Raw genomic sequence first — 27,254 nt, 5'->3', positions numbered from 1 at the left:
GACCTTCACTTCAACTGCAACTTGAGCTCTGCCAACATGCCAAAATTCCACACTGCAACCAAAGCCTGGATTATCAAGAGGCTGAAGACCAGATCCACTGCAGAAGTGGCTGACACCTTTTATGTGTCTCAGCATCAAGTACAAAGAATTAAAAAAAGATTTGAAGAAACTGGAGATGTGTTTGACAAGCCCAGGTCCGGCAGACCCCGCAAGATAACTACTCAAGAGGAACTTTTGTTGGTTAAAAAATCCAAAGCAAGCCCCTCTTCCACTGCAGCAGAGCTCCAACAGGCCTGGTCACCTCAAGTCCCTGTGTCATCTAGAACAATTTGTAGGATTCTGTCTCGAAATGGCCTCCATGGTCGACTCAGTGCCCAGAAGCCAGCACTAAACAAAAGGCAAATAGAAAACCGTGTGGCGTTTGCAAAGTCCCACAGCCTGCTAAAAAGATGGATGCTGGAAAAGTGGCAGAAGGTGGATTTCTCTCATGAATCTTCAGTAGAATTACACCACAGCCGCCACAAATACTGCAGGAGACCTACTGGAGCCCGTATGGATCCAAAATACACCCTGAAAACAGTTGAATTTGGTGGTGGAAAGATCATGGTCTGGGGTTACAATCAGTATGGGGATGTGCAAAACATTTGCAAGGTGGAAGGCAATCATAAAAGGGGTCAAATTCTTCAGCAGGATGGTGCTCATCTCATACATCCATCTCTACAACAAAGTTCCTCCAGGCAAAAAAGATCAAGGAGCTCAAGGACTGGCCAGCCCAGTCACCAGACATGAAAATCATTGAGCATGTTTGGGGTAGGATGAAAGAGGAAGCTTGGAAGACAAAACCAAATAATCTAGATGAACTCTGGGAGGCATGTAAAACTGCATTCTTTGCTATTCCTGATGACTTCATTAGTAAATTGTATGAATCACTGTTGAACCGCATGGATGCAGTCCTTCAAGCTCATGGAAGTCACACAAAATATTAAATATGACTCTAATAGCACCACAACTTCATTGACCAATGTTATGCAACATATATTTGTATTTTAAGTTAATTATTTGTTTGAATATCACATTACTTTCTGTGGGCGACAAAACTTTTGTCTTGCCAAAATCTGACCATTCTGTGTCCAATAACTGATCAATATTTCTGCATTGATGCCAATTTATTTTCTTAACCTAAACCACATTTCGTAGGGTTTCAGCTTTCAAAAGAATAATTTATACAACCAATGGATGAATTTAACGTCAGGTTATAAGCTTTTATCCATAACATGGATAAGCGACATAACTTCTGTCAGGGAGTGTATGTTAGTTAGGCAATCCTTGCATGTGTTGCAGCCATCTAACAGCTACGAGACATGCAGGCGCGGGGACTTGAACATAATTTTCGGTCACGCCAAGGACACTTGGGCATGTTCGGATAACACCTTATTTGACCACGTTCGCTCATCACTAGTTATTATCACTGAGGATATCATTGTCACACATTCCACCCCTTGCATTGTAAACTATGACATCCACAGCATATATTCACATGCTGTGGCTCCCATATCCCCAGTGCTTGTCAATTTACGCTGCAGATATTTCTTAAAATTTCTTGAAGCTATCCTGACAGTGGATTTTCTGCAAGCAAATATGCATAGGGAAAACTCATACATTTCTGCTATGTGGGAACATAGCCCAAGATTAAGTTCTCACAATGATTTGCTGGTGAGTTTTGATGCTGCGTATTTTTAATGTGCAAAAAATTCAGTTTCTTACAGTTGTTGCAAAGTGGATGAGATTTTCATGCCCACTGCGCAGTTTTCCTACTCTGTAAACTAACTTACATTGTGCTTTTGAAATCACAACATGACAATTTCTCCAGCGGGTACACTGAATTTTATATGCGGACATTTCACATAAGTAAAAAAGGCGTGTAATCTGGACATGACCATATCAATAAAGTTTTGTCAAAGCCAAAAACCAGGAAGTATCAAAAACAAAGCAGCTTTATTTACAACAGGACATCAAAAGGAGACAAAAACCTGATTTAAAAAAATCAAGTAAAAATTATAAAACCTGTAAGAATCTTAGTTTAGCTTATGTGCAGAAAATCTGCAACATCAAAAGGTCACCAAATACTCATTTTGGTAACTTAGGCTAAGGCTGTATGCTCACGATCAGTTTTTGGTGAGTTTTTGACTCTACATTTTACACTCCCAGAAAAGTGAATGGGATTGATAGAAATCTCATGGCCACTGTGCTTTTTTACTCAGATTAGGTTACTTGTATTTTTGATTGTTTTTTGGAGTGTGTTTTTATTGCGTCTTTTAACGCTGTGTTTTTTCGTTTCTTGTTGGCACGTCTCGTTATTAATAAAGCTACTTTGTTTTTGATACTTCCTGGTATTTGGCTTTGCCAAACTTTTATTGATAGAGTCATGTGCAGATTACTTAAAACACATGTGCGTTTTTTTTTTAACCGCATCAAATGTGAACCCTTGGAATAAATCATCAGAAGGGGCAATTGGGATCACGTTGCCCCCCCATTAAGCAGCAGGTTTTTTGGTTTACTTCATAATTGTACATTCCATGTTCCCTTATTCCCAATTATCCCCTCCTGTGCTCGGGTAATTTTTGTTGGTACCAACCTTGTAGAAAGATCTGCTATCAGGTCACATGTCAGGGCAGTTTACAGGTCTCCGATTGGTAGATTTCTATTTTGGCAGGAAGAAGGTCTCTATATAAGCACTGGCTTCCTGGACTCAGACCTGTCTGACTGAAGATCTCCATGCTGAAGCATCATCTTGATGATAATTTTTTCTTACCGTTGCGGTGGTTAGTTTGAGGGGGTTTAACGCTGGGTGCACAGGATTTTTAATGTATTGGTATAATAGTTGGATTGATGGTTTATTAAATGGTTGATTAAAATATTATTTAATATTTGGTTTAATTATGCTTTGTGTCACCCAAAATAAACACTGCAGCCTTTTCTTTTATAGTTCTGGTTGTCTGTCTTAATTTATTAATTAAATTGTAAGTTGAAGCATTTTAGCCATGGGCAACTGTGATACCATGCAAGTCTATGGGTAAAATCCTCACAGAAAACGCAGCGTACCCGCAAGAGAAACTGACATTCTGGGGATTTGGAACACGCACTGCAGGTCAGTTTACAATGAGTAAAAACAAAAGCACGGTGGGCATAAATCCCTTCCATCACATTCAGTATTTGGTCAGTATTTTACATCAGTATTTGTAAGCCAAAACCAGGAGTGGAACAATAAGGCTATATTCACACTTTGCGGATTTTGCTGCGGATCCGCAGCGGATTTGACCGCTGCGGATCTGCAGCAGTTTCCCATGTGTTTACAGTCCAATGTAAACCTATGGGAAACAAAAAACGCAGTGCACATGCTGCGGAAAAAACCGCGCGGAAACGCTGCGGATTACATTCCGCAGCATGTCACTTCTTTTCTGCGGATTTTCACCTGCTCCAATAGGAAACTGCAGATGAAAATCCGCAGAAGAAACCGCAGTAAAAACCGCGATAAATCCGCAGTAAAAACCGCAATGGGTTTTCACTGCGGATTTTGGAATTCCACTGCGGAAAAATCCGCAGTGGAATCTGCAAAGTGTGAACATAGCCTAAGAGGAAAAGTATAATAGAAACATATTCACCACTTCTGTATTTATCACTCACTCCTGGTTTTGGCTTACACATACTGATTTAACATACTGACCAAATACTGAACGTGTGAACGTGGCCTAAGATACTGCTTTTTTGACACATCGAAAATATGCAGAGTCAAAAACTCACCAAAAACTCAAAGTGGGCACAGAGCTTTACATAACAGATGCACAAATGCTGCCAAAAATTTGCAACATCAAAAACTCACCAAAAGCTCATTGTGGGAATGTAGCATAAAGAGCTCACTCACATGAGCATATAAGGCCACGTGCAGATATTGAGCATTTGGTCAGTATTTTACTTCAGTATTTGTAAGTTAAAACCAGGAGTGGGTTATAAATGCAGTCGCGGTGACGTGTTTCTGTTATACTTTACTTATGACTGTTCCACTCCTTGTTTTAGCTTAAAAATACCGAGGTAAAAAAACCCTCATCAAATATTCAATGTGCGCACGTAGCTTAACACAGCCACATGCACATGTTGAGTATTTGGAGATTTTTTTACCTCGGTATTTGTAAGCCAAAATCAGGAGTGGGTGAAAAACGAAGTAGTGGTGACGCGTCGCTATTATATGTTTCCGCTGATTGTTCCACTCCTGGTTTTGGCTTACACATACTGAGGTAAAAACTCAACAAATAATGTGTGCACATGGCCTTATCGGGTAGCACTCGGACCAATACCATATTAAGGGGAAGTGCAGGTCTGCTATATTTTTCTCTTTCCAATTTGGCATGAGTGGCTCCAGGTGTCACATAATACGTCCCATACAAGTCTATGGGTGCTTGAGAAACATTGGACTTGCACTGGATGTTATCTGAGTGTAGTCTGACATCCGCGGATGGAGACAAAGGAGAAATTAAGTTCTCCATCTCTCTCACATCTCTGATGTGATTCTCTCATGCAAAAAAATTGGATCACAGTAAACTGACAATTTGCTCAAACTGTGACCGAGTTCGAGCTGAGTGTCATCGGTCCGATTCTCTCGCACGAAAGACTCATCACTTGTGTGACCCCGACCTAAAGAAGGGATCAGCCACCTATTATACTGTATATGGTGCTAGTAATAACACTGTTGTCAAAGCAGTCAATCTGATTTAAACAGAACCTGTCAGCAGGTTTTTCCTATGCAACCTACGGTCACCACCTTTCTGCCCTGTGTTACAGCATTCTGGAATGCTGTTTATAAGTCTCCAAGCCACCCTGCAAAACAAAAAAAGACCTTTTATTATACTCACCTATGGGGCGGTCTGGTCTGATTGGCGTCGCTGGTTTAGGTCTGGTGGCTCCACTCTTATTGCAAACACCGCCATTCTTCTCTGCTTCGTGTGGATAACATGTCCTATATCATCCACATGGTGTTCCCCCATCGTGCTCCTATGGAGGCATACTTCTCTCTGCCATGCTTAGGGCACGGCCAAGTACTGTAGTGCGCATTCGATTGCGCTCTTTGGCTTTTCTGCGTGCATGCGCAGAACAGTACTTTGCTCTAGTCTCAGCAGGGCAGAAAGAAGTACGCCTGTGCAGGAGTGTAATGGAGGAACACTGTGTGGAAGACGTAGGACGCGTCTTCCACATGAAGCAATGAAGTAGGGCTGCAAGACCAGCGGCGCCCATTAGATCGGACTGTCCTGTAGGTGAGTATAATAAAAGGTCTTTTTGTGTTTTGCAGTGCAGCTTGGAGACTTATATACAGCATTCCAGAATGCTGTAACACAGGGCTGAAAGGAGGTGACCGTAGGTTACATGGGAAAAACCTGCTGGCAGGTTCCCTTTAACTATACAAGTGAAAGTTAGGAAACAAGTACCTGATAGTTGAAAATGTGTTTTTAAGCACAATTTGTCAAACATGTCCTCTAAAGTGTCAGATGCATGCAGCGTGCACCACACCTTCACAACAGAAGCTGCTGTGGATCAGTCCACCATTGGCAACCACTTACCGAGCACAAAGGTAACTGGGATTTGTTCTGCATATTTATCACAGTAAAGTGATAGCTTTTCAAAATAACGTTTTTGAGAATCTGTAAGAAAAAATCTGCAGCAGAAGTGAGAAGATTGTACAACTTCTGAAATTTGATATTTTATTTACATTTTTTATGTAAAAAGTTACAAAAAATGAATATAAAATTGCAATATGTCTCTTTCGTACACTACATCTTCTGATATGATGCTCCTCTTTTTTATTCAAATATTAATAAAATGTCAGTACAATCCAGGAGCTTAAACAAATATGTGTCAGATTAAAATGATGTCCATCCACTTCATAGATTTACTTTTGTAAAGATCAAACTTATTTCTATTTTAAAGGGAACCTGTCACCCCCAAAATCGAAGATGAGCTAAGCCCACCGGCATCAGGGGCTTATCTACAGCATTCTGTAATGCTGTAGATAAGCCCCCAATGTATCCTGAAAGATAAGAAAAAGAGGTTAGATTATACTCACCCAGGGTCGGTCCCAGTTCTGTTCTGGTCCAATGGGCGTCACGGTCCGGGGCCTCCTATCTTCATATGATGACGTCCTCTTCTTGTCTTCGCGCTGCGCCTCCGGCGCAGGTGTACTTTGTCTGCCCTGTTGAGGGCAGAGCAAAGTACTGCAGTGCGCAGTGTCATGATTCCAATGGCAGGGAATCACAAAAGAACAAGCACCAACGAGCTCTAGGGTGATGGAACCTGAGCTGACCGCGACCCTAAACCTGAACACACAAATAACAATAGCCGGGGAACGTGCCTACGTTGATCCTAGACGTCTCGCACCAGCCGAAGATCTAACTTCCCCTATTAGAAGAAACACAGACCTCTCTTGCCTCCAGAGAAATACCCCACAGAAATAGCAGCCCCCCACATATAATGACGGTGAAATGAGAGGAAGGCACATACACAGTATGAAATCAGATTCAGCAAAATGAGGCCCGCTAAAACTAGATAGCAGAGGATACAAAAGTAAACTGCGCGGTCAGCAAAAAACCCTTCAAAAAACCATCCTGTAATTACTTGAACTCATGTTCCAACTCATGGAACATGAGGAGCAATTACAGCCCGCTAGAGCAACCAGCAGCAAAGAAACAATTATATGCAAGCTGGACAAGACAAAAATAAATCAAAACGTGGAACAAGAAAATAAAAAACTTAGCTTGTCCTGAAGATTACTGAAGCCAGAAGCTGAGGTAACAAAACACTCTGATAATCTTGATAGCCGGCGGGGAAATGACAAGAAAGCCCGGTTAAATAGGAAACTCCCAAATCCTAATAGAACAGGTGGACACCAGAGACAGCAGAACACAAATCACCCAGTACCATCAGTAACCACCAGAGGGAGCCCAAAAACAGAACTCACAACAGTACCCCCCCCTTGAGGAGGGGTCACCGAACCCTCACGAGAACCACCATGGCGTCCAGGATGAGCCCTATGAAAAGCGCGGACCAAATCATCAGCATGAACATCAGAGGCAACCACCCAAGAATTATCCTCCTGACCATAACCCTTCCACTTGACCAAATATTGGAGTTTCCGTCTGGAAACACGAGAATCCAAGATCTTCTCCACAACATACTCCAATTCTCCCTCCACCAGCACCGGAGCAGGAGGCTCAGGCGAAGGAACAACAGGTACCTCATACCTCCGCAACAACGACCGATGGAACACATTATGAATAGCAAACGATGCCGGGAGATCCAAACGAAACGACACAGGGTTAAGAATTTCCAGGATCCTATAAGGACCGATGAACCGAGGCTTGAACTTAGGAGAAGAGACCTTCATAGGAACAAAACGAGAAGACAACCACACCAAGTCCCCAACACGAAGTCGAGGACCCACACGGCGACGGCGATTAGCAAACTGCTGAGCCTTCTCCTGGGACAACTTCAAATTGTCCACCACATGACTCCAAATCTGATGCAACCTATCCACCACCATGTCCACTCCAGGACAATCAGAAGGCTCCACCTGACCAGAGGAAAAACGAGGATGAAACCCCGAATTACAAAAGAAAGGAGAAACCAAGGTAGCAGAACTAGCTCGATTATTAAGGGCAAACTCGGCCAGCGGCAAAAAGGTAACCCAGTCATCCTGATCAGCAGAAACAAAACACCTCAAATAAGTTTCCAAGGTCTGATTAGTTCGCTCCGTCTGGCCATTCGTCTGAGGGTAGAATGCAGACGAAAAGGACAAATCAATGCCCATCTTAGCACAGAACGTCCGCCAAAATCTAGACACAAACTGGGATCCCCTGTCAGAAACGATGTTCTCCGGAATCCCATGCAAACGAACCACGTTCTGGAAAAACAGAGGGACCAACTCAGAGGAGGAAGGCAACTTAGGCAAGGGTACAAGATGAACCATTTTAGAAAAGCGGTCACACACAACCCAGATGACGGACATTTTTTGAGAGACAGGGAGATCCGAAATAAAGTCCATGGAAATGTGCGTCCAAGGCCTCTTCGGGATAGGCAAAGGTGACAACAATCCACTGGCTCGAGAACAGCAAGGCTTAGCCCGAGCACAAACCTCACAAGACTGCACAAAAGAACGCACATCCCTAGACAAGGAAGGCCACCAAAAAGACCTGGCCACCAAGTCTCTAGTACCAAATATTCCAGGATGACCTGCCAACGCAGAAGAATGGACCTCAGAGATGACTCTACTGGTCCAGCTATCCGGAACAAACAGTCTCTCAGGCGGACAACGATCAGGTTTACCCGCCTGAAACTCCTGCAAAGCACGTCGCAAGTCTGGGAAGACGGCCGACAAAATCACCCCATCCCTAAGGATACCAGTGGGCTCAGAATTTCCAGGGGAGTCAGGCACAAAACTCCTAGAAAGAGCATCCGCCTTCACATTCTTTGAACCTGGAAGGTATGAAACCACAAAATTGAAACGAGAGAAAAACAGTGACCAACGAGCCTGTCTAGGATTCAGACGCCTGGCAGACTCAAGGTAAATCAGATTTTTGTGATCAGTCAAGACCACCACACGATGTCTAGCACCCTCCAGCCAATGACGCCACTCCTCAAATGCCCACTTCATGGCCAAAAGTTCCCGATTACCCACATCATAATTCCGCTCAGCGGGCGAAAATTTTCTAGAAAAGAACGCACATGGCTTCATCACCGAGCAACCGGAGCTTCTCTGTGACAAAACCGCCCCCGCTCCAATCTCGGAAGCATCAACCTCAACTTGGAAAGGAAGCGAAACATCAGGCTGACGCAACACAGGAGCAGAAGAAAACCGGCGTTTAAGTTCCTGAAAGGCCTCCACAGCCGCAGGAGACCAATCAGCAACATCAGCACCCTTCTTAGTCAAATCCGTCAAAGGCTTAACAACACTAGAAAAATTAGTTATAAAACGACGATAGAAATTAGCAAAGCCCAAGAACTTCTGCAAACTCTTAAGAGATGCAGGCTGCGTCCAGTCACAAATAGCCCGAACCTTGACGGGATCCATCTCAATAGTAGAAGGGGAAAAAATATACCCCAAGAAAGAAATCTTCTGGACTCCAAAGAGACACTTTGAGCCCTTTACAAACAAGGAATTAGCCCGCAGGACCTGAAACACCTTCCTGACCTGCTGAACATGAGACTCCCAGTCATCAGAAAAAACCAAAATATCATCCAAATACACAATCATAAATTTATCCAGATATTCACGGAAAATATCGTGCATAAAGGACTGGAAGACTGAAGGAGCATTAGAAAGTCCGAAAGGCATTACCAAATACTCAAAATGGCCCTCAGGCGTATTAAATGCGGTTTTCCACTCATCACCTTGCTTTATTCGTATAAGATTATACGCACCCCGGAGATCAATCTTAGTGTACCATTTAGCCCCCTTAATGCGAGCAAACAAATCAGTCAACAAAGGCAAAGGGTACTGATATTTTACGGTAATCTTATTCAAAAGACGATAATCTATACAAGGTCTCAAGGACCCATCTTTCTTGGCCACGAAAAAAAAACCTGCTCCCAAAGGGGACGAAGATGGACGGATATGTCCCTTTTCCAAGGACTCCTTAACATAATCCCGCATAGCAGTATGCTCTGGCACTGACAGATTGAACAAACGACCTTTAGGAAATTTACTACCAGGAATTAAATCTATAGCACAATCGCAATCCCTGTGAGGAGGAAGCGAACTGAGCTTAGGCTCCTCAAAAACATCCCGATAATCCGACAAAAATACAGGAACCTCAGAAGGAGTAGATGAAGCGATAGAAATCGGAGGTGCATCATCATGAACCCCCTGACATCCCCAGCTTAACACAGACATTGTTTTCCAGTCAAGGACTGGATTATGAGTTTGTAACCATGGCAGACCAAGTACTAGAACATCATGTAAATTATACAACACCAGGAAGCGAATCACCTCCTGATGAACGGGAGTCATACGCATGGTCACTTGTGTCCAGTACTGAGGTTTATTCATAGCTAAAGGTGTAGAGTCAATTCCCTTCAAAGGAATAGGGACTTCCAGAGGCTCAAGACTAAACCCGCAGCGCTTGGCAAATGACCAATCCATAAGACTCAGGGCAGCGCCTGAATCTACATAGGCATCGACGGAAATGGATGATAATGAGCAAATCAGAGTCACAGACAGAATGAACTTAGACTGTAACGTACTAATGGCAACAGACTTATCAACCTTTTTTGTGCGTTTAGAGCATGCTGATATAACATGAGCTGAATCACCACAATAAAAGCACAACCCATTTTTCCGCCTATAGTTTTGCCGTTCACTTCTAGACTGAACTCTATCACATTGCATTGTCTCAAGTGCCTGTTCAGAAGACACCGCCAAATGGTGCACAGGTTTGCGCTCCCGTAAACGCCGATCAATCTGAATAGCCATAGTCATAGACTCATTCAGACCCGTAGGCGCAGGGAACCCCACCATAACATCTTTAATGGCCTCAGAAAGGCCATCTCTGAACTTTGCAGCCAGGGCGCACTCATTCCACTGAGTAAGCACTGACCATTTCCGAAATTTTTGACAATATATTTCTGCTTCATCTTGCCCCTGAGAGAGAGCTAATAAAGCTTTTTCAGCCTGAATCTCTTGGTTAGGTTCCTCATAGAGCAAACCCAATGCCAGAAAAAACGCATCCACATTAAGCAACGCAGGATCCCCTGGTGCCAATGCAAATGCCCAATTTTGAGGGTCACCCCGCAGGAAAGATATAATAATCTTAACCTGCTGAGCAGTGTCTCCAGAAGAGCGAGATTTCAAAGAAAGGAACAGCTTGCAATTGTTCCTAAAATTCAGAAAACTAGATCTATCTCCAGCAAAGAACTCTGGAATAGGAATTCTAGGTTCAGACATAGGAGCATGTACAACAAAATCGTGTATATTTTGAACCTTAGCAGCAAGATTATTCAAGCTGGAAGCTAAATTCTGGACGTCCATGATAAACAGCTAAGGTCAGAGCCATTCAAGGATTAAGAGGAGGAAAAAAAAAAAAAAAAATCAGCCAGGCTGCAATTAGGGCAAGGCAGCAACCTCAGAGGAGAAAAAAAAAAAAAAAAAAAAACTTCCTCAGACTACTTTTCCTCCTACTTCAGCCCAAACATTTTGGGCCGGCTATACTGTCATGATTCCAATGGCAGGGAATCACAAAAGAACAAGCACCAACGAGCTCTAGGGTGATGGAACCTGAGCTGACCACGACCCTAAACCTGAACACACAAATAACAATAGCCGGGGAACGTGCCTACGTTGATCCTAGACGTCTCGCACCAGCCGAAGATCAAACTTCCCCTATTAGAAGAAACACAGACCTCTCTTGCCTCCAGAGAAATACCCCACAGAAATAGCAGCCCCCCACATATAATGACAGTGAAATGAGAGGAAGGCACATACACAGTATGAAATCAGATTCAGCAAAATGAGGCCCGCTAAAACTAGATAGCAGAGGATACATAAGTAAACTGCGCGGTCAGCAAAAAACCCTTCAAAAAACCATCCTGTAATTACTTGAACTCATGTTCCAACTCATGGAACATGAGGAGCAATTACAGCCCGCTAGAGCAACCAGCAGCAAAGAAACAATTATATGCAAGCTGGACAAGACAAAAATAAATCAAAACGTGGAACAAGAAAATAAAAAACTTAGCTTGTCCTGAAGATTACTGAAGCCAGAAGCTGAGGTAACAAAACACTCTGATAACCTTGATAGCCGGCGGGGAAATGACAAGAAAGCCCGGTTAAATAGGAAACTCCCAAATCCTAATAGAACAGGTGGACACCAGAGACAGCAGAACACAAATCACCCAGTACCATCAGTAACCACCAGAGGGAGCCCAAAAACAGAACTCACAACAGCGCAGGTACCGGGTCTCTCTGACCTTTCCCGGCGCCTGCGCACTGCAGTACTTTGCTCTGCCCTCAACAGGGCAGACAAAGTATGCATGCGGCGTGAAGACAAGAGGACATCATCGCCCTGACTGGCGTATGGGGTCCGGTGGGCAGAGGGGGCCCGCATCGGGCCCCGTCTCTTCTGCTCACCGGGCCTGGGCCCCAGGGGCAGGCGGCTTCTATCGTGAACCTGCATCCGAGACGCAGGTTCAGTTTGCCTTCTGGGCCCATGGGGGCCTGAAAGGCAATGGTTAAGGCCGCCAGCCAATCGGAGGCTGGCAGCTGACGTCAGCGTGCATCGCCGGAGTATGACGTCATTGTCATTCGCCGGCGAGTGCGCGCTGAAATGCCGGGAGGGATCTGCATTCTGCCCCTCGTGTCTCCATTCCAGGGATCTTCTCTTCGCCGCAGGAGTGCGGCCAGGTAAGAAGAAAGTTTTTTTTAATTTTTTTATTATTTTAATTGAAAGTGGCAAGGTTTCAGGATGGAGACACAAGGACAGGAGCAGGAATGGAGATACGGGGCAGAATGCAGACACGGAGGCAGAATGCAGACACGGGGGCAGAATGCAGACAAGGGGGCGGAATGCAGACAAGGGGGCAGAATTGGAGACACGGCTGCAGAATTGCAGACACTGGGGCAGAATTGGAGACACGAGGGCAGAATGGAGACACTGGGGCAGAATGAGACTGTGGGGCAGAATGGAGACACGAGGGGCAGAATGCAGACACTGGGGCAGAATGGAGACAGTGGGGCAGAATGGAGACAGTGGGGCAGGATGGAGACACAGGGGGCAGAATGGAGACACAGGGGGCAGAATGGAGACAGTGGGGCAGAATGGAGACCCTGGGGCAGAATGGAGACAGTGGGGCAGAATGGAGACCCTGGGGCAGAATGGATACCCTGGGGCAGAATGGAGACAGTGGGGCAGAATGGAGACACTGGGGCAGAATGGAGACACTGGGGCAGAATGGAGACAGTGGGGCAGAATGGAGACACTGGGCAGAATGGAGACAGTGGGGCAGAATGGAGACAGTGGGGCAGAATGCAGACTCTGAGGCAGAATGCAGACACTGGGGCAGAATTGCAGGCATGGGGCAGAATGGAGACAGTGGGGCAGAATGGAGACTCTGGGGCAGAATGGAGACAGTAGGGCAGAAAGGAGACACTGGGGCAGAACGGAGACTGTGGGGCAGAATGGAGACACGAGGGGCAGAATGCAGACCCTGGGGCAGAATGGAGACAGTGGGGCAGAATGGAGACCCTGGGGCAGAATGGAGACAATGGGGCAGACAGGAGACAGTGGGGCAGAATGAAGACAGTGGGGCAGAATGGAGACAGTGGGGTAGAATGGAGACCCTGGGGCAGAATGGAGACCATGGGGCAGAATGGAGACCCTGGGGCAGAATGGAGACCCTGGGGCAGAATGGAGACAGTGGGGCAGAATGGAGATACTATGGCAGAATGCAGACATGGGGGCAGAATGGAGACTGTAGAGCATAAAGGAGACTGTGGGGCAGAAAGGAGACTGTGGGGCAGAATGCAGACACTGGGGCAGTATGCAGACACTGGGGCAGAATGGAGACACGAGGGCAGAATGAAGACAGTGGGCAGAATGAAGACACGAGGGCAGAATGGAGACACGAGGGCAGAATGGAGACAATGGGCAGAATGGAGACAATGGGCAGAATGGAGACACAGGGGGCAGAATGGAGACACAGGGGGCAGAATGGAGACATGGGGCAGAATGGAGACAGATCGGGCAGGAATATGGGGCAGGATGGAGATAGATGGGGCAGGATCATGGGACAGATGGGGCAGGATCATGGGGCGGGATGGGGAGATCATATGGGGCAGGATGGGACATCACATGGGGGCAGGATAGGAGAAAATATGGCTGGAGCCAGGAATGAGACTCACGGGGCCAGGATGGGGAATATTGTTACTATAGGGGCTAATTAAGGGAAATTATTACTGCAGTAATGTATTTATTTTATTTTTTGAGGATACTGTTTTAAATGGGGGTGGGGCGGTCCTGTTACTGTGCAGACCAACACTATTGCTTTTTTTCTTCATCTGTTGTAATTTAGAACTTGGGAAAAAATTACTAATGTGTTCTGCAAGCGGTGCTCTAGATAACTGTTATTTCCTGCAGAGACGAGCCCAGGCTGGATGAAGTGACGGCGGTCTGTGCTGGATGAAGATTAAAAGCAAAGATGAAGGACTTCACCTAGAGACGTCACTGGTGAGTCAGTGTGTTAGCTGTACACTGATGCTATACACTGAATACTATATACAGTGGTCCTGTGTACAATGTCACCAGTGATCACTGAATTACCTTTATATTATACACTATATACAGAGCACCAATGTATAATGTCACTGGTGATCACTGTATTACCTGTACACAGACACTGCATACTAAGTTCAGATCTCCTGTGAATACTGGCACTTATGGTGATATTAGTATTGTGGGTTTTTATTACTGATCAGTATTGTAGTGTTCAGTCACTATTTGGTGGTAATATGTTGTCCGGCCAGGGTGTGGCGGTATTTGTTCCTTACATGTGCTATTATTTGGTCACTATGTGGTGGTAATATGTGGTGGTAATATGTGGTCTGGTCATGGTGTGGCGGTATTTGTCCCATGTATGTGGTATTATTGGTGATCATATGGTGGTAATATGTGGTCTGGTCATGGTGCGGTGGTATTTGTCCCCTGTATGTGGTATTGGTCATTTTAAAAATTGAAAAATAAATAAAAATATACCTAAATTGTATTGGATACTTTAACAAATGTTTAATAGGTTAGAGTAGGGTAGGGCCTGACCTTGTCATGGTGGCGGCTTAAGGGTATGTGCACACGTTGCGGATTCTCTGCGGATCTGCAGCGTTTTGTGCAGTGCAGAAACGCTGCAGATCCGCAATTGATTTACAGTACAATGTAAATCAATGAGAAAAAAAAATGCTGTGCACACTTTGTGGAAAATCCGCTGCGGAAACGCTGCGGTTTAAAAGAAGTAGCATTTCACTTCTTTTTTTGTGAATCTGCAGCGTTTTTGTACCCATTCCATTATAGAAAACCGCAGGGGTAAAAAAGGCAGCAAATCCGCAAGAAAACCGCGGCAAAAACGCGCAAAAAACGCTGCAGAAACGCACAAAAAAACGCAAAAAATCCCCAGGTGCGTTTTCTGTCAGGAGAGGCAGAATCCGCACCAGAAATTCCTAAGCCTAATCCGCAACGTGTGCACATAGCCTTAAAAATCTGCTGTAGATAAGCCCCTGGTGCCGGTGGGCTTAGCTCAACTTTCATTTTGGGGGTGTCAGGTTATCTTTAACTGAGTAAGATCAAAACAATTTGTTGTGGCTGCAGAAATGTCAAATTCTCTTGCCAAGTCCATGTGACACAGGAAGGGGTCTGGACAGGTGAGACAAATTGAGTTTTTTCACATTGACCACTAAACACTATGAGAGGCTAAGGCTACTGTACATTCCCACAATGAGTTTTTGACGCTGCAGAATTTCTGCACCATTTTTGCACCTATTATTTAACTTAGGTTACTTGTGTTTTTTTCATTTAGTTTTTGTGTGCGTTTTTGCAAATCCGGGCCAAATCTGCCAAGAGATCCCAAGAGAAATTGACATGCTGCGGATTTAAAACACGTACCGCAGGTCAAAAAAGCACAATGGGCATGAGATTACTATACATCCCATCCACTTTGATGGAACTGTAACACAGTGTGTATTTGATGCAGCAAAAATATGCGTCAAAATTGCATCAAAAGCTCATTGTTGGAACATAGCCTAATACTTTCTGTTTTAAAGAGAGCCATATGAAAACAATAGGAGAAACAAGTTAAAGGGGACTTTTTTTTTACTTAAATGGATGTTATTGGGACTAGAAATAATTTCTGCAATTGGGTGTCATTACAAACTTTGCACCATTTGCCTTACAGTTGCTCTCAGCTGATTTATGATCTCAAAACACAGCAAAATTGAATGTCCATAGAAATATAGAGTCTGTAAAAGCCAAAAATGGTGTAACATTTCTAATGAATTTAACTAAAAAAAACAATTGTCCTACAAAAGTGGACAACCTCCCCTTAATGACCGCCAATACGTCTTTTAACTGACCTGAGATATAAGAGAATAGCCTCCCCATACAGGTGACAATCCAGCAGCTGTGGGCTGTCTACTATAGCTGACAACTTGCTGCATCAGCCGCGATCAGTGTTGGCACCGTACATAACAGTTTAACCCCTTAGATGCTGCTGTCAATAGTGACTACATCATTATAAATGGTTAACAGAGTCTGGGGGCTTCCTCTTTATTCCAATTGGTGTCCTCAGATCATGACTGTGTGGTCCTGATGTTTGCCATGGCAATTCACAGCCAAATAGCGGCCTTAGGGCAGTCCCACACGTCCAGATAATTCCGGTACCGGAAAAATCGGTACCGGAATTATCTGTGTCCGTGTGCCCGTGCGTTTCTGTGGCACATCAGTGTGGCACACGTGTGCCGCCCGTGTGCCCACTGGGTACCACACGCACCATGCAGGAGACAGCGCTAAAGTTTAGCGCTGTCCCCTGCATCTGGTGCTGAAGCCGCCATTCATATCTTCCCTGCAGCAGCGTTTGCTGTAGAGAAGATATGAATATTCCTTTTTTTTTGTTTCTCGTGTTTAAAATAAAGCTCCATGTCCCCACCCCCCTCCCACCCCCTGTGCGCTCGCTGTTATTAAAATACTCACCCGGCTCCCTCGCTGGCGCTGCTTCCTGTCCTGGCCGCACCTTCTACTGTATGAGCGGTCACGTGGGGCCGCTCATTTACAGTAATGAATATGCGGCTCCACCCATATGGGAGGTGGAGCCGCATATTCATGACTGTAATCGGCGGTCCCACGTGACCGCTCATACAGTAGAAGGTGCGGCCAGGACAGGAAGCAGCGCCAGCGAGGGAGCGAGCCGGGTGAGTATTTTAAGAACAGGGGGGGGGGCATGGATCTTTATTTTAAACATGAGAAACCAAAAAAAAAGGAATATTCATATCTTCTCTACAGCAAACGCTGCTGCAGGGAAGATATGAATGGGGCTTCAGCACCAGTGGGGGGGACAGCGCTTACTGTAGCGCTGTCTCCTGCACGGCACACGGACTGCACACGGACAACGTCCGTGTGCGGTACGTGTTTTACACGGACCCATTGACTTTAATGGGTCCGTGTAATCCGTGCGCTCCCACGAACACTGACATGTCTCCGTGTTTGGCACACGGAGACACGGTCCGCAAAAAATCAATGACATCTGCACAGATGCATTGATTTTGATGTGTCTACGTGTGTCAGTGGCTCCGGTACGTGAGGAAACTGTTACCTCACGTACCGGAGCCACTGACGTGTGAAACCGGCCTTAGAGTCTGACAGCTGTGGTAACCTGTTCAGAAGTTAGCAGCATTTAGGTGGTAAAAATACACATTTTCATTTCTGTCATACCACTTTGCATTAATTCCTGCAAAGCACCTGAAGGGTTAATAAAGTACCTGACAGCAGTTTTCAGTATGTCAGGGGGTGCTGTTTTTAAATTGGTATCACGTTTGGGGGTTTTCCAATATACGAGACCCCTAAAGTCACTTCAAACCTGGATAGGTCCCTAAAAAATAAATGTTGTAAATTTCCTTGAAAAAATGAAAAATTACTGGTACATTTTTAAACCTCCTAAAATGCTAACAAAATAAAATAACATTTTACCAATGGTGCTTATGTAAAGCAGACATGAGGGAAATGTTATTTATTAATATTTTGCTGTGGTATGTCCATCTGGATTAAAGGGATAATCATTAAAATTTTGAATATTGCTAATTTTTTAACATTTTTCTCAAATTTTTGATATTTTTTAATAAATAAACACAAAACATATCGACCTAAATTTACCATTATCATAAAGTATTATGTGTAAGTGTAATGAAAAAATAATCTCAAAATCACTGGGATTTGTTGAAGTGTTGCAGAGTTATTGCCACATAAAGTGACACTGGTCAGATTTCAAAAATTTGGCTCCATCACTAAGGGGTTAAGCTGAGCTGGATATGGATAAGATGGAGGGAAGCGACACAGATGTATTTCTCCACATTTCCAGCTCTTTTAAAAGCTACATTTTCTTTGCAATGAAGAAGTTTTTCAGATAAAAACAGATCTAATGGTGCCATAGTGTTCCATTGTAGCAAACGCCGGATGCCGCCGGATCAGGAGCTGTCCAGTTTTTCGCCGGAGACAAAAAACGTAACTTTGCTTGTTTTTTCCCACCGCTGGATCAACAATTTTTGCCAGATCCAGCGAACGACAGATGAAGCGTGAGGCCATCCGGCGCAATCCGTCGCTAATACAAGTCTGTGAGAAAAAAAAAGGATCCGGCGGCATCATTAGCCGGATCCGTTTTTTTTTCCCAAAATTCACCGGATTGAGCCTGATGGCAAAAAACTGATGTGTGAAAGCAGCCTTAGGTTCCAGTCTACAACAGTGGAATCTCCTAGTGAGCGATGTTCAGATTTCTTAGTTTCACAACCGTGATAATGATCTTGTTCAATACTTCTTCATGGAGGGCGATCTCATGGCATGCAACATCAACAGTTTAAAAGAAGCTCTGAAGATTCGTCATAATCCAGAGGAATGGAGGCTCGATTCATCCAAAGCAGTGTTTCCCAACTCCGGTCCTCAAGGCCCCCAACACGTCATGTTTTCAGGATTTCGTTAGTATTGCACAGGTGATGGAATTATTATTAAAGGCATTGGAAACGGCCACAGGTTCTCTCTCCCATGTAATACTAAGGAAATCCTGAAAACATGAGATATTGGAGGCTGTTAGGACGGGGTTTGGGAAACATTGGTCCAAAAACAAGCCTAAAAGCGGTCTTGCTGCATAAGATATGGGGCATCTGTGCAGTTGGTTTTGGCATCCATGGGTAAGATATGCCTATCTTTGATACATATGCACTTTTGGCACTTTATTTCTAGCTCTATAGGAACATGGTAATTTTGCTACATGCTATATTCAATAGTGAGTCTGTTCCTGTGATACGTGTTATATTTCTTGCACATTTACATTAAGTTCTTATTAGGCTACTCTCTTCTTTATATGCATGTGATGTGATGTCACCCAGTTTAATATATACTTTTTACTAGGTATATACTTTATATATTTGTGAGTGCCTTTATCATATGGATCGCCTACCTCCGCCAGGTTGCATCATTGCTCACTAGACCTGTCCAGTACTTTCCTGATCTTATTATGTGCACTTGTTTGTCTTGCATGTATTTTGAAATACTAATAAAGCTACATACATTTTCTACGGTTATTGGCTTGACATTAGTGATCATTTACTTTACTTTTACATAGCTACATTTAGGAATCTAAAAGCTCTTGTTGTTTTGATGTGTATCTTGCTGCATAAGAGCAGTGTTAGGCTATGTGCACAAGTTCAGAATTTTTAGTGGTTTTTTTTTAGCATTTTTCGGCTGTTTTTTGCCAAAAAAAAATGCTAAAAAAACGCTTACATAAGCATCCCATCATTTTTTGTGCACACGCTGCGTTTTTTTTCCGCGGCGGACGCAGCATGTTCATTCTTTGTGCGGAATCGCGAAGATTCCGCACACATAGGAATGCATTGATCCGCTTACTACCCGCATGTGGCTATGCCCACCATGCAGGAAGTAAGCAGATCATGTGCGGTTGGTACCCAGGGTGGAGGAGAGAAGACTGTCCTCTAGGCCCTGGGAACCATATACCTGTAAAAAAAAAAAAGAATTAAAATAAAAAATCGTGATATTATTACCTTCCGGCGGCCCCCGCAGCCTTCCTGCTCCTCGCGATGCTCCCGTTCCGAATAATGCCTTGCGACAATGACCTGTGATGACGCAGCGGTCTCGCATGATGCTATGTCATCTGGGGTCATTGCCGCTAGGCATTACTGGGAACAGGAGCTGCGGGGGCTGTCGGAAGGTGAGTATATCACGATTTTTTTATTTTTTTTTACATTATATCTTTTTACTATTGATGCTGTATAGGCAGCATCAATAGTAAAAAGTTGGTCACACTTGTCAAACACTATGTTTGACAAGTGTGACCAACCTGTCAATCAGTTTTCCAAGCTATGCTACAGATCGCTTGGAAAACGCTAGCATTCTGCAAGCTAATTACGCTTGCAAAACGCTAGTGTTTAATGGGAATACGCATGCCAATTCTGCATGCGTATTTCCCTTCATAATGTGTATGGGAACAGTGTGAGGAGTGGTTAGAGTTTGAAGAGGGCAGCGTGGTGGGCAGTACGAGGGCATAATGTGAAAAGGGGCACAGAATAGATATGGAGTGGGGAAAGCATGAAATGGAGGCACAATGTGGAGAGTAGTTAGCATGGTGGGGGACAGTGTGGAGATATAGAAAGTGTAATGAAAAACTAATTAGAGAGGGGACAGCCATGGTATTGGCCATGGTTTATAAGGGTGGGTGGTGTAACAGTTATATCTGATAATGAAAGACAGTGAGAAGATCATATACCATAGGAGGTTTATTTAGGGTCATAATAAGGACAGATATTTTTATGCAGAGGGCATTTTAATAACACTCTTATTTCTAAGGGCACTGTGTTAGGATGTGCTGTAACAATCCACACTTCTCATAAATCCACAATAATTCATTTATGTTTGCTTAGGCTACGTTCACATTAGCGTTGCGTCGGGGGCAGTCGCGGTGACGCATGCGTCATGTGCCCCTATATTTAACAAGGGGGGCTCATGAACATACGTTGCTCTTGCGTTTTGTGACGCATGCTTCCCTGTGGCGCAACTGTCAGGGCGCAGAGGACGCTGTATGATGCAGTTTTTTCTGAAACAAAAATCATGCAAAAGTGAACGCATGCGTCACAAAACACTGCATTGTGCATGCGTTTACATTTGCGTTGTGCGTTGCGTCGCCGATACTGCACCGCACAACGCGAATGTGAACGTAGTCTTACTAAAAATTCTATAGCGACCTTATGGAAAGAAGAATCTATTCCAAAAATTTGCGATATTTTTGATAAAATATCACTACATAACTCATATGAAAAAAGCCACGCTGTAGCAAATAACTATTACGCTACCTACTATAATAGGTGGAAATCATGGTCTGACTTTGCCCCCTAAGTTTGCTTCTTTGTTTCTTATTTTCTCTTAACTTAAATTGAAGAAGTCACAAGCGATTGTTACCCTAACCGCATTACATAGTTGTAACACACTACTGTTAGTTTTTTTTTTATATATTTCCCTTCCTCCCTCCCCCTACTTTTCTGTGCTGTTCCCCAATATAGCGAAACTTCATCGACTTTTACCCTAATTCCATTCCCCTTCCCTTTACCTATACTCCGTTAAAAATGTTAATAAAGTTATTTGAAAAAGGATGTGCTGTAAAAGACATAAGAGGGACGTCTGCAGAGAACAGCTGTGGATATAAAAAGTCATCATGCCATCTAGACAAGATGGAGATGAAAAGAAAGAGACGACTCAAGAAAAGATGTAATCTATAAGGTATTTGCATGGAAATGTTTATTTGTGATACCGATTAATTCATCTATGATACTAAATCATCAGTACAGTGGTTCCAGTATGGTCCGCAGTCTGATGATGGCTGTTAATAACAACTCCCAGAATCTCCTTACCATTGTTAAGGACATTCTGGGAGTTGTAGGATTGTATGTTCATGCGATACAATTTTTATGGCGCTGACTTGATATTACAATTGATTGTTGCACTAAGTTTGGTTCTTGCATTCAAGTACTAGTGGTTCTGGTCATGAATTCTTGTACTTATGGTGTTTCTCATGACCTATTCATGTAGTGATGGAGTTTCTGGTGACATATTAATTTACTGATGTGGTTCTGGCGACATAGTCAAGTACTGATGGTGGGTCTGTTGCTGTATTCATGTACTGATGGTGGATCTAATGATGCATTCATGTACTAATGGTGGTTCTGGTGATGTCTTTATTTACTGATGATGTTTCGGGTGCCATATTCATGTACTATTTATGATTCTGGTGCTCTAAATATGTGCTGATGATGATTTTGGCTTCGTTTTCATCATTGCTACATGAATACAGTATCAGAACAACCATCGCTACATGAATATGTCACCAAAACCAGAATACATCACCAGAACCACCACGAGTTTTGAGCAAGCTGTATTTGTCGCATGAAGGATGCAAAAACCATTTGATGTATCCCTTTATTTATGATGTGGGTCTGTTTATTTTGCATGAGGGTATTTTTCAAATGCTGAACACTTTAATTGAAACCAAATAGCACTAGTTATAGTTACACTTTATTAGTTTCCATAACTATCCTTGAGCTCTACATGTAAAATATAGGACGTCAGGGATGAATATCGCTATTTTTTCCCTGTATTGGGTAAAAAGTCCACAAAAAATAAATGATTCTGTATCTAGCTTTGAAATTGCACTCTCTGTTAAGTCACATCCCTAAACTACACCACTTTTTTCTACTTTTGATAACTTTTTTTTGTGAAAAAGGTAACAATTCTAGTAGATGTGGTCATCAGTGTTCGCTACCTAACCCATTGGAAAGGAAAATGTGCATTAGGGGTCCTGTTACCAAAGTCTCTGAGCCATTCTTTTGCTTTGGAATGGGGGTGCCATTGGCTTTAGCTGCCTAGGGCACCAAAATACTTTGTCCCGTCCTGGCCCTACATACAAATGTATTAAATCGGCAATATGTCATATGAATGATTAAATTAATTAATTTATAAAATATGGAGCATATCAGGAATAATTTATGTATTAAGATCCAAGTGGATGCATACCGAGTACCTAGAGCACGGACCCACATTTCACTGGTGGCAAACTCCTTCAACTGTCTCAGGTGTGAAGGGTGCCTTCTCCAGACTGCATGTTTCACCTCCTTCTGTAGATATTTAATAGGATTTAGATCAGTTCTTAAAGAAACAGTCTGCATATTCATAATGTGTCCTTAAGCAACATTCTTCTAGTGTTTGTGCAACTGCTAAGTTGCCAGGTTTTCTCCAGTTTCTGCCACTCTGGGAGTTGAATACCCCCTCCTCAAGTCCGCACCATCAGGCAAGGTCTGGGGGCATTCTTCGGCTCGAGGCCTCTCTAAGCTCTCCAGCCCCTCTCCTCCAACATTGTGGCCAACATGTCGCACGGCGCATGCGGAGACTTCCGGTCTGAAGCCGGTGGCAGGATGTGACGTAAGACGCCGGCAGGCTTCAGCATGCATGTGGAATTTTTTGCGTTCCACGCTGGAACGCACAGTGTTTTACAGCGCATATGGTGTCGGTGGGCTTTCTCCCCCCCACACCTGGACATCGGAGAGAGGAGGTCCTCTAATCAAGAGGACAGGTGTTGCAGTCCGGTCACCTATATAAAAGCCCCGGACAGGAAGACATCTAAGGTAGGACCACTGTGTGGTAAAAAACAGCACGGAGATGTCAACTACGTCGCGCTCTGCGTCTGCAGATACCAGCACCATCCCGGTCCCAGCAAGAAGTCTGGCACTGGGTGTCCACGCCCTGATACAGGTTACAATCTTATGATTACTGCTCCCCTTTATTGCAGGGGGACAAGGAACCTGCATCAGGAAGCAAATCTAAGATTTCACACAGACGCGCAGTCTGTACAAAAAAATTGGCCTCTTCATATAAGAAGACCTTATTCAAAAAGTACACAGAAAAAGTCATCAGGGAAGAGCAACCATCCTTGATGGAAGAGATTAAGGGTCTAATCCAGCATGAAATTAAAACCTCCCTGGCCACCCTTTCCCAGCCCACACACTCTCCTAGTGCCCCTCCTGAAGCTAAAAGGAGGAAGCTTAAGGGTATGATGACTCTCAGGACGAAGCGTCGATCCCAGATCAGACTCTGTAAGAGGGTGAATTATTCCTAGACCCAGAGGCTTCCCAGCAGGAGAGATATTACTTCTCCTCGAGTGATATAGAGAAACTCCTCACAGAAGTAAGAAGGACCATGGAGATTGAGGAGGAGAGGACGGCCTAGTGGGTACAAGAAGAGATGTTTGGGGGACTCCATTTTAAATGGAACCTGTCACCCCCAAAATCGATGGTGAGGTAAGCTCGCTGTCATCAGGGGCTTATCTACAGCATTCTGGAATGCTGTAGATAAGCCCCCGATGTAACCTGAAAGAGGAGAAAAAGAGGTTCGATTATATTCACCCAGGGGCGGTCCCGCTGCGGTCCGGTAAAATGAGTGTCTCAGGTCCGCTCCGGCGCCTTCTATCTTCATTCGATGACGTCCTCTTCTGGTCTTCACGCTGCGGCTCTGGCGTACTTTGTCTGCCCTGTTGAGGGCAGAGCAAAGTACTACAGTGCACAGGCGCCGGGCCTCTCTGACCTTTCCGGCGCCTGCGCACTGCAGTACTTTGCTCTGCCCTCAACAGGGCAGACAAAGAACGCCTGAGCCAGAGCTGCGGCGTGAAGACCAGAAGAGGACGTCATGGAATGAAGATGGGAGGCGCTGTTCCGGACCTGAGACACCCATCGGAGCAGGACCGCCCCAGGGTAACCTCTTTTTCTCCTCTTTCAGGTAACATCGGCGGCATATCTACAGCATTACAGAATGCTGTAGATAAGCCCCTAATGACGGTGAGCTTACCTCACCATCGATTTTGGGGGTGACAGGTTCCCTTTAAGAAAAAGCAGGTGTTTCCCATTCATAAGGATATCCGGGACCTGGTCCTAGAAGAGTGGGAATCCCCAGAGAAGAGGCTGACTACCCCAGCAGAGATGAAGGGCAGATTCCCGGTAGACAACGAGATAGCTTCATGCTGGTAACAAATTCCAAGAGTGGATGTCCAGATTGCTAGGGTAGCTAAGAAGACCACACTACCATTTGAGGATGCCTCCCAGTTGAAGGACCCTCTGGAATGTAAGATGGACAGGCTGCTAAGAAAATCATGGGAAACTTTGGCATCTTTATTGAACACCAATGCAGTATCTACCTGTGTGGCTAGATCAATGTACCATTGGCTGGGGCAACTGGAGGAACACCTGTCATCAGGTACTCCCAAAGAAGACATTCTAGCTTCCCTACCTCTCTTCCAGAAGGCGACAGGCTTTATAGTGGATTCCTCTGCAGAATCAGTGAGAGTGGCAGCAAAGTCATCAGGGTTGTCAAACTCAGAGAGGCGAGCACTCTGGCTAAGATTTTGGTCGGGGGATATGATGTCAAAGATGAAATTGTGCTCTATTCCCTTCAAAGGGAAATATATGTTTGGTTCTGCCTTAGACGAGCTATTACAAAATGCTTCAGAAAAGAAAAAACTTTACCAGAACCTAGAAACCCTAGGAAAAGACCCTTCCGCTCTCAACAAGAGCATACTCCTCATTACAAATGCAAGGGCAAGTCGAGGGGCTGGAGCTATCCAAAAGAGGGAAAAGACATGAATCTTTTTCTCCCCCACTCCCAGAAACAAAAGAAGCAATGACGCCATAACAGTGGGAGGTCGCATCTCAAACTTCCTCTCGTACTGGCAAAAAATCTGCTCAGATCAATGGACCCTAAGATCAGTCAGAGAAGGGATAAAGATAAGAGTTCGTCTCATATCCTCAAAGATTAAAAACAACATGTCTCTCTACGCCAGGGCTACAGCCCAACCTGATACCAGGAGTAGAAGACCTATTAACCGGCAAGGTAATCTCCATATTCCCGGAAAACGAAAGGAACAGGGGACATTACTCAAACCTATTCCTGATAAAAAAAAAAACAAATGGGTCTCATCGGGTCATAATCAACCTGAAACCCCTGAATCGATATGTAACATACAGAAGATTCAAGATGGAATCCGTCAGGTCAACAGTACCTCTGATTGGACAGGATTTGGTCATGGCGACTATAGACGTACAGGACGCATATTATCACATCCCAATCCATTCAACTTATCGGAGATTCCTAAGGTTTGCAGTCGCCAGGGGAAAAAGCATAGACCATTATCAGTTCAACGTCCTCCCGTTTGGACTATTCTCAGCCCCATGGATCTTCACAAAGATCATGTCAGAGGTCATGGCCTACATTAGAGGTCAACATATATGTATAGTTCCATACCTGGATGACCTCTTGTTAGTGGCTCCTTCAGTACCCATGCTACAAGAACATTTTCACATGACATTCCAGATCTTATCGTCCCTAGGCTGGATAGTGAACCACAAGAAAGCGGATATGGTCCGGCAACAACAAAAACATTTTTAGGAGTCCTACTACACTCACACAGCCAAATATCTTTCTTGCCCAGACAAAAACAGATTTTGCTAAAAGAAAAGATAAAGATGTTGCAGAGCAAAGAAATAGTATCATTAAGATGGGCCATGTTGGTTCTCGGATCCATAACATCCTGCATCCAAATGGTAGCATGGGAACAAGCTCACACCAGGACACTTCAGACTCATATTCTGGCAAACTGGGATGGATCCCCAGAATCCTTAGACAAGAAGATTCGAATACCACAGCATGTAAAGTCCTCATTAACATGGTCGCTACAAAAGGAGAACTTAACCAGAGGAATTCCCTGGATGCAAGACCCAGCGGTCACTATAAAAGTAGATGCCAGCAGGAAAGGATGGGGAGCCATGGTATCTCAACACATACTACAGGAATGATGATAAGACGAGATAAGCCAAAAATCCTCGAACTTCAGGGAACTAAAAGCGGTAGAGGAGGTCCTCAGGGCAGCAGTAACCCTTGTCCAGGATTCCCATGTCAAAATATACTCGGACAACATGACAACAGTTGCCCACCTTCGCCATCAGGGAAGTAAAAAGCACCACGATCTGAAAGCAATATCAGCCAGAATATTTTCGTGGCCAGAAGAACACCTTCTCTCACTGTATGCATGTACCTTCTCTCACAGATACATTCTTTTGATCGCCCGTTATTGCATTTTAAAGCAATGTCGCGTCGACCAAAAAAAATCAAAATTTTGGCTTTTGATTTTTTTTCTCGCTACGCAGTTTAGCGATCAGGTTAATTCTTTTTTTTTATTGAAAACAGCTGACATGTTGCGGCTGTGAAGTGGGTTCACCGCCGGAGCCCACCTCAAAGCGGGGGATACTGCCAGTTGACATACTATTCCGTCAGCTGGCAGAAAGGGGTTAATGAACAATATGTTTCAGTTAAAAAAAAATGGCGTGGGCTCCCGCGCAATTTTCTGCGCCAGAGGGGGAAAGCTGA

General features: G+C 44.3%; 1 protein-coding gene across 1 annotated transcript in view; it reads right to left on the bottom strand.

Annotated features, from left to right (window-relative positions):
• BEST3 (bestrophin 3) overlaps positions 1-27,254 on the bottom strand; it is a 126,438-nt gene that overhangs the window by 47,638 nt on the left and 51,546 nt on the right. Inside the window, exon 3 of the mRNA XM_069762019.1 lies at positions 5,610-5,704. Within this exon, the coding sequence (XP_069618120.1) occupies positions 5,610-5,704 (95 nt within the window). The remainder of the gene's footprint in view (positions 1-5,609; positions 5,705-27,254) is intronic.

Source organism: Ranitomeya imitator, chromosome 4 (assembly GCF_032444005.1).
Source record: "Ranitomeya imitator isolate aRanImi1 chromosome 4, aRanImi1.pri, whole genome shotgun sequence".
NCBI classification, from domain to species: Eukaryota; Metazoa; Chordata; class Amphibia; order Anura; family Dendrobatidae; genus Ranitomeya; species Ranitomeya imitator.
Note: the sequence above shows the minus strand (reverse complement) of the source record. Positions and strands in the feature narration are given on the sequence as shown.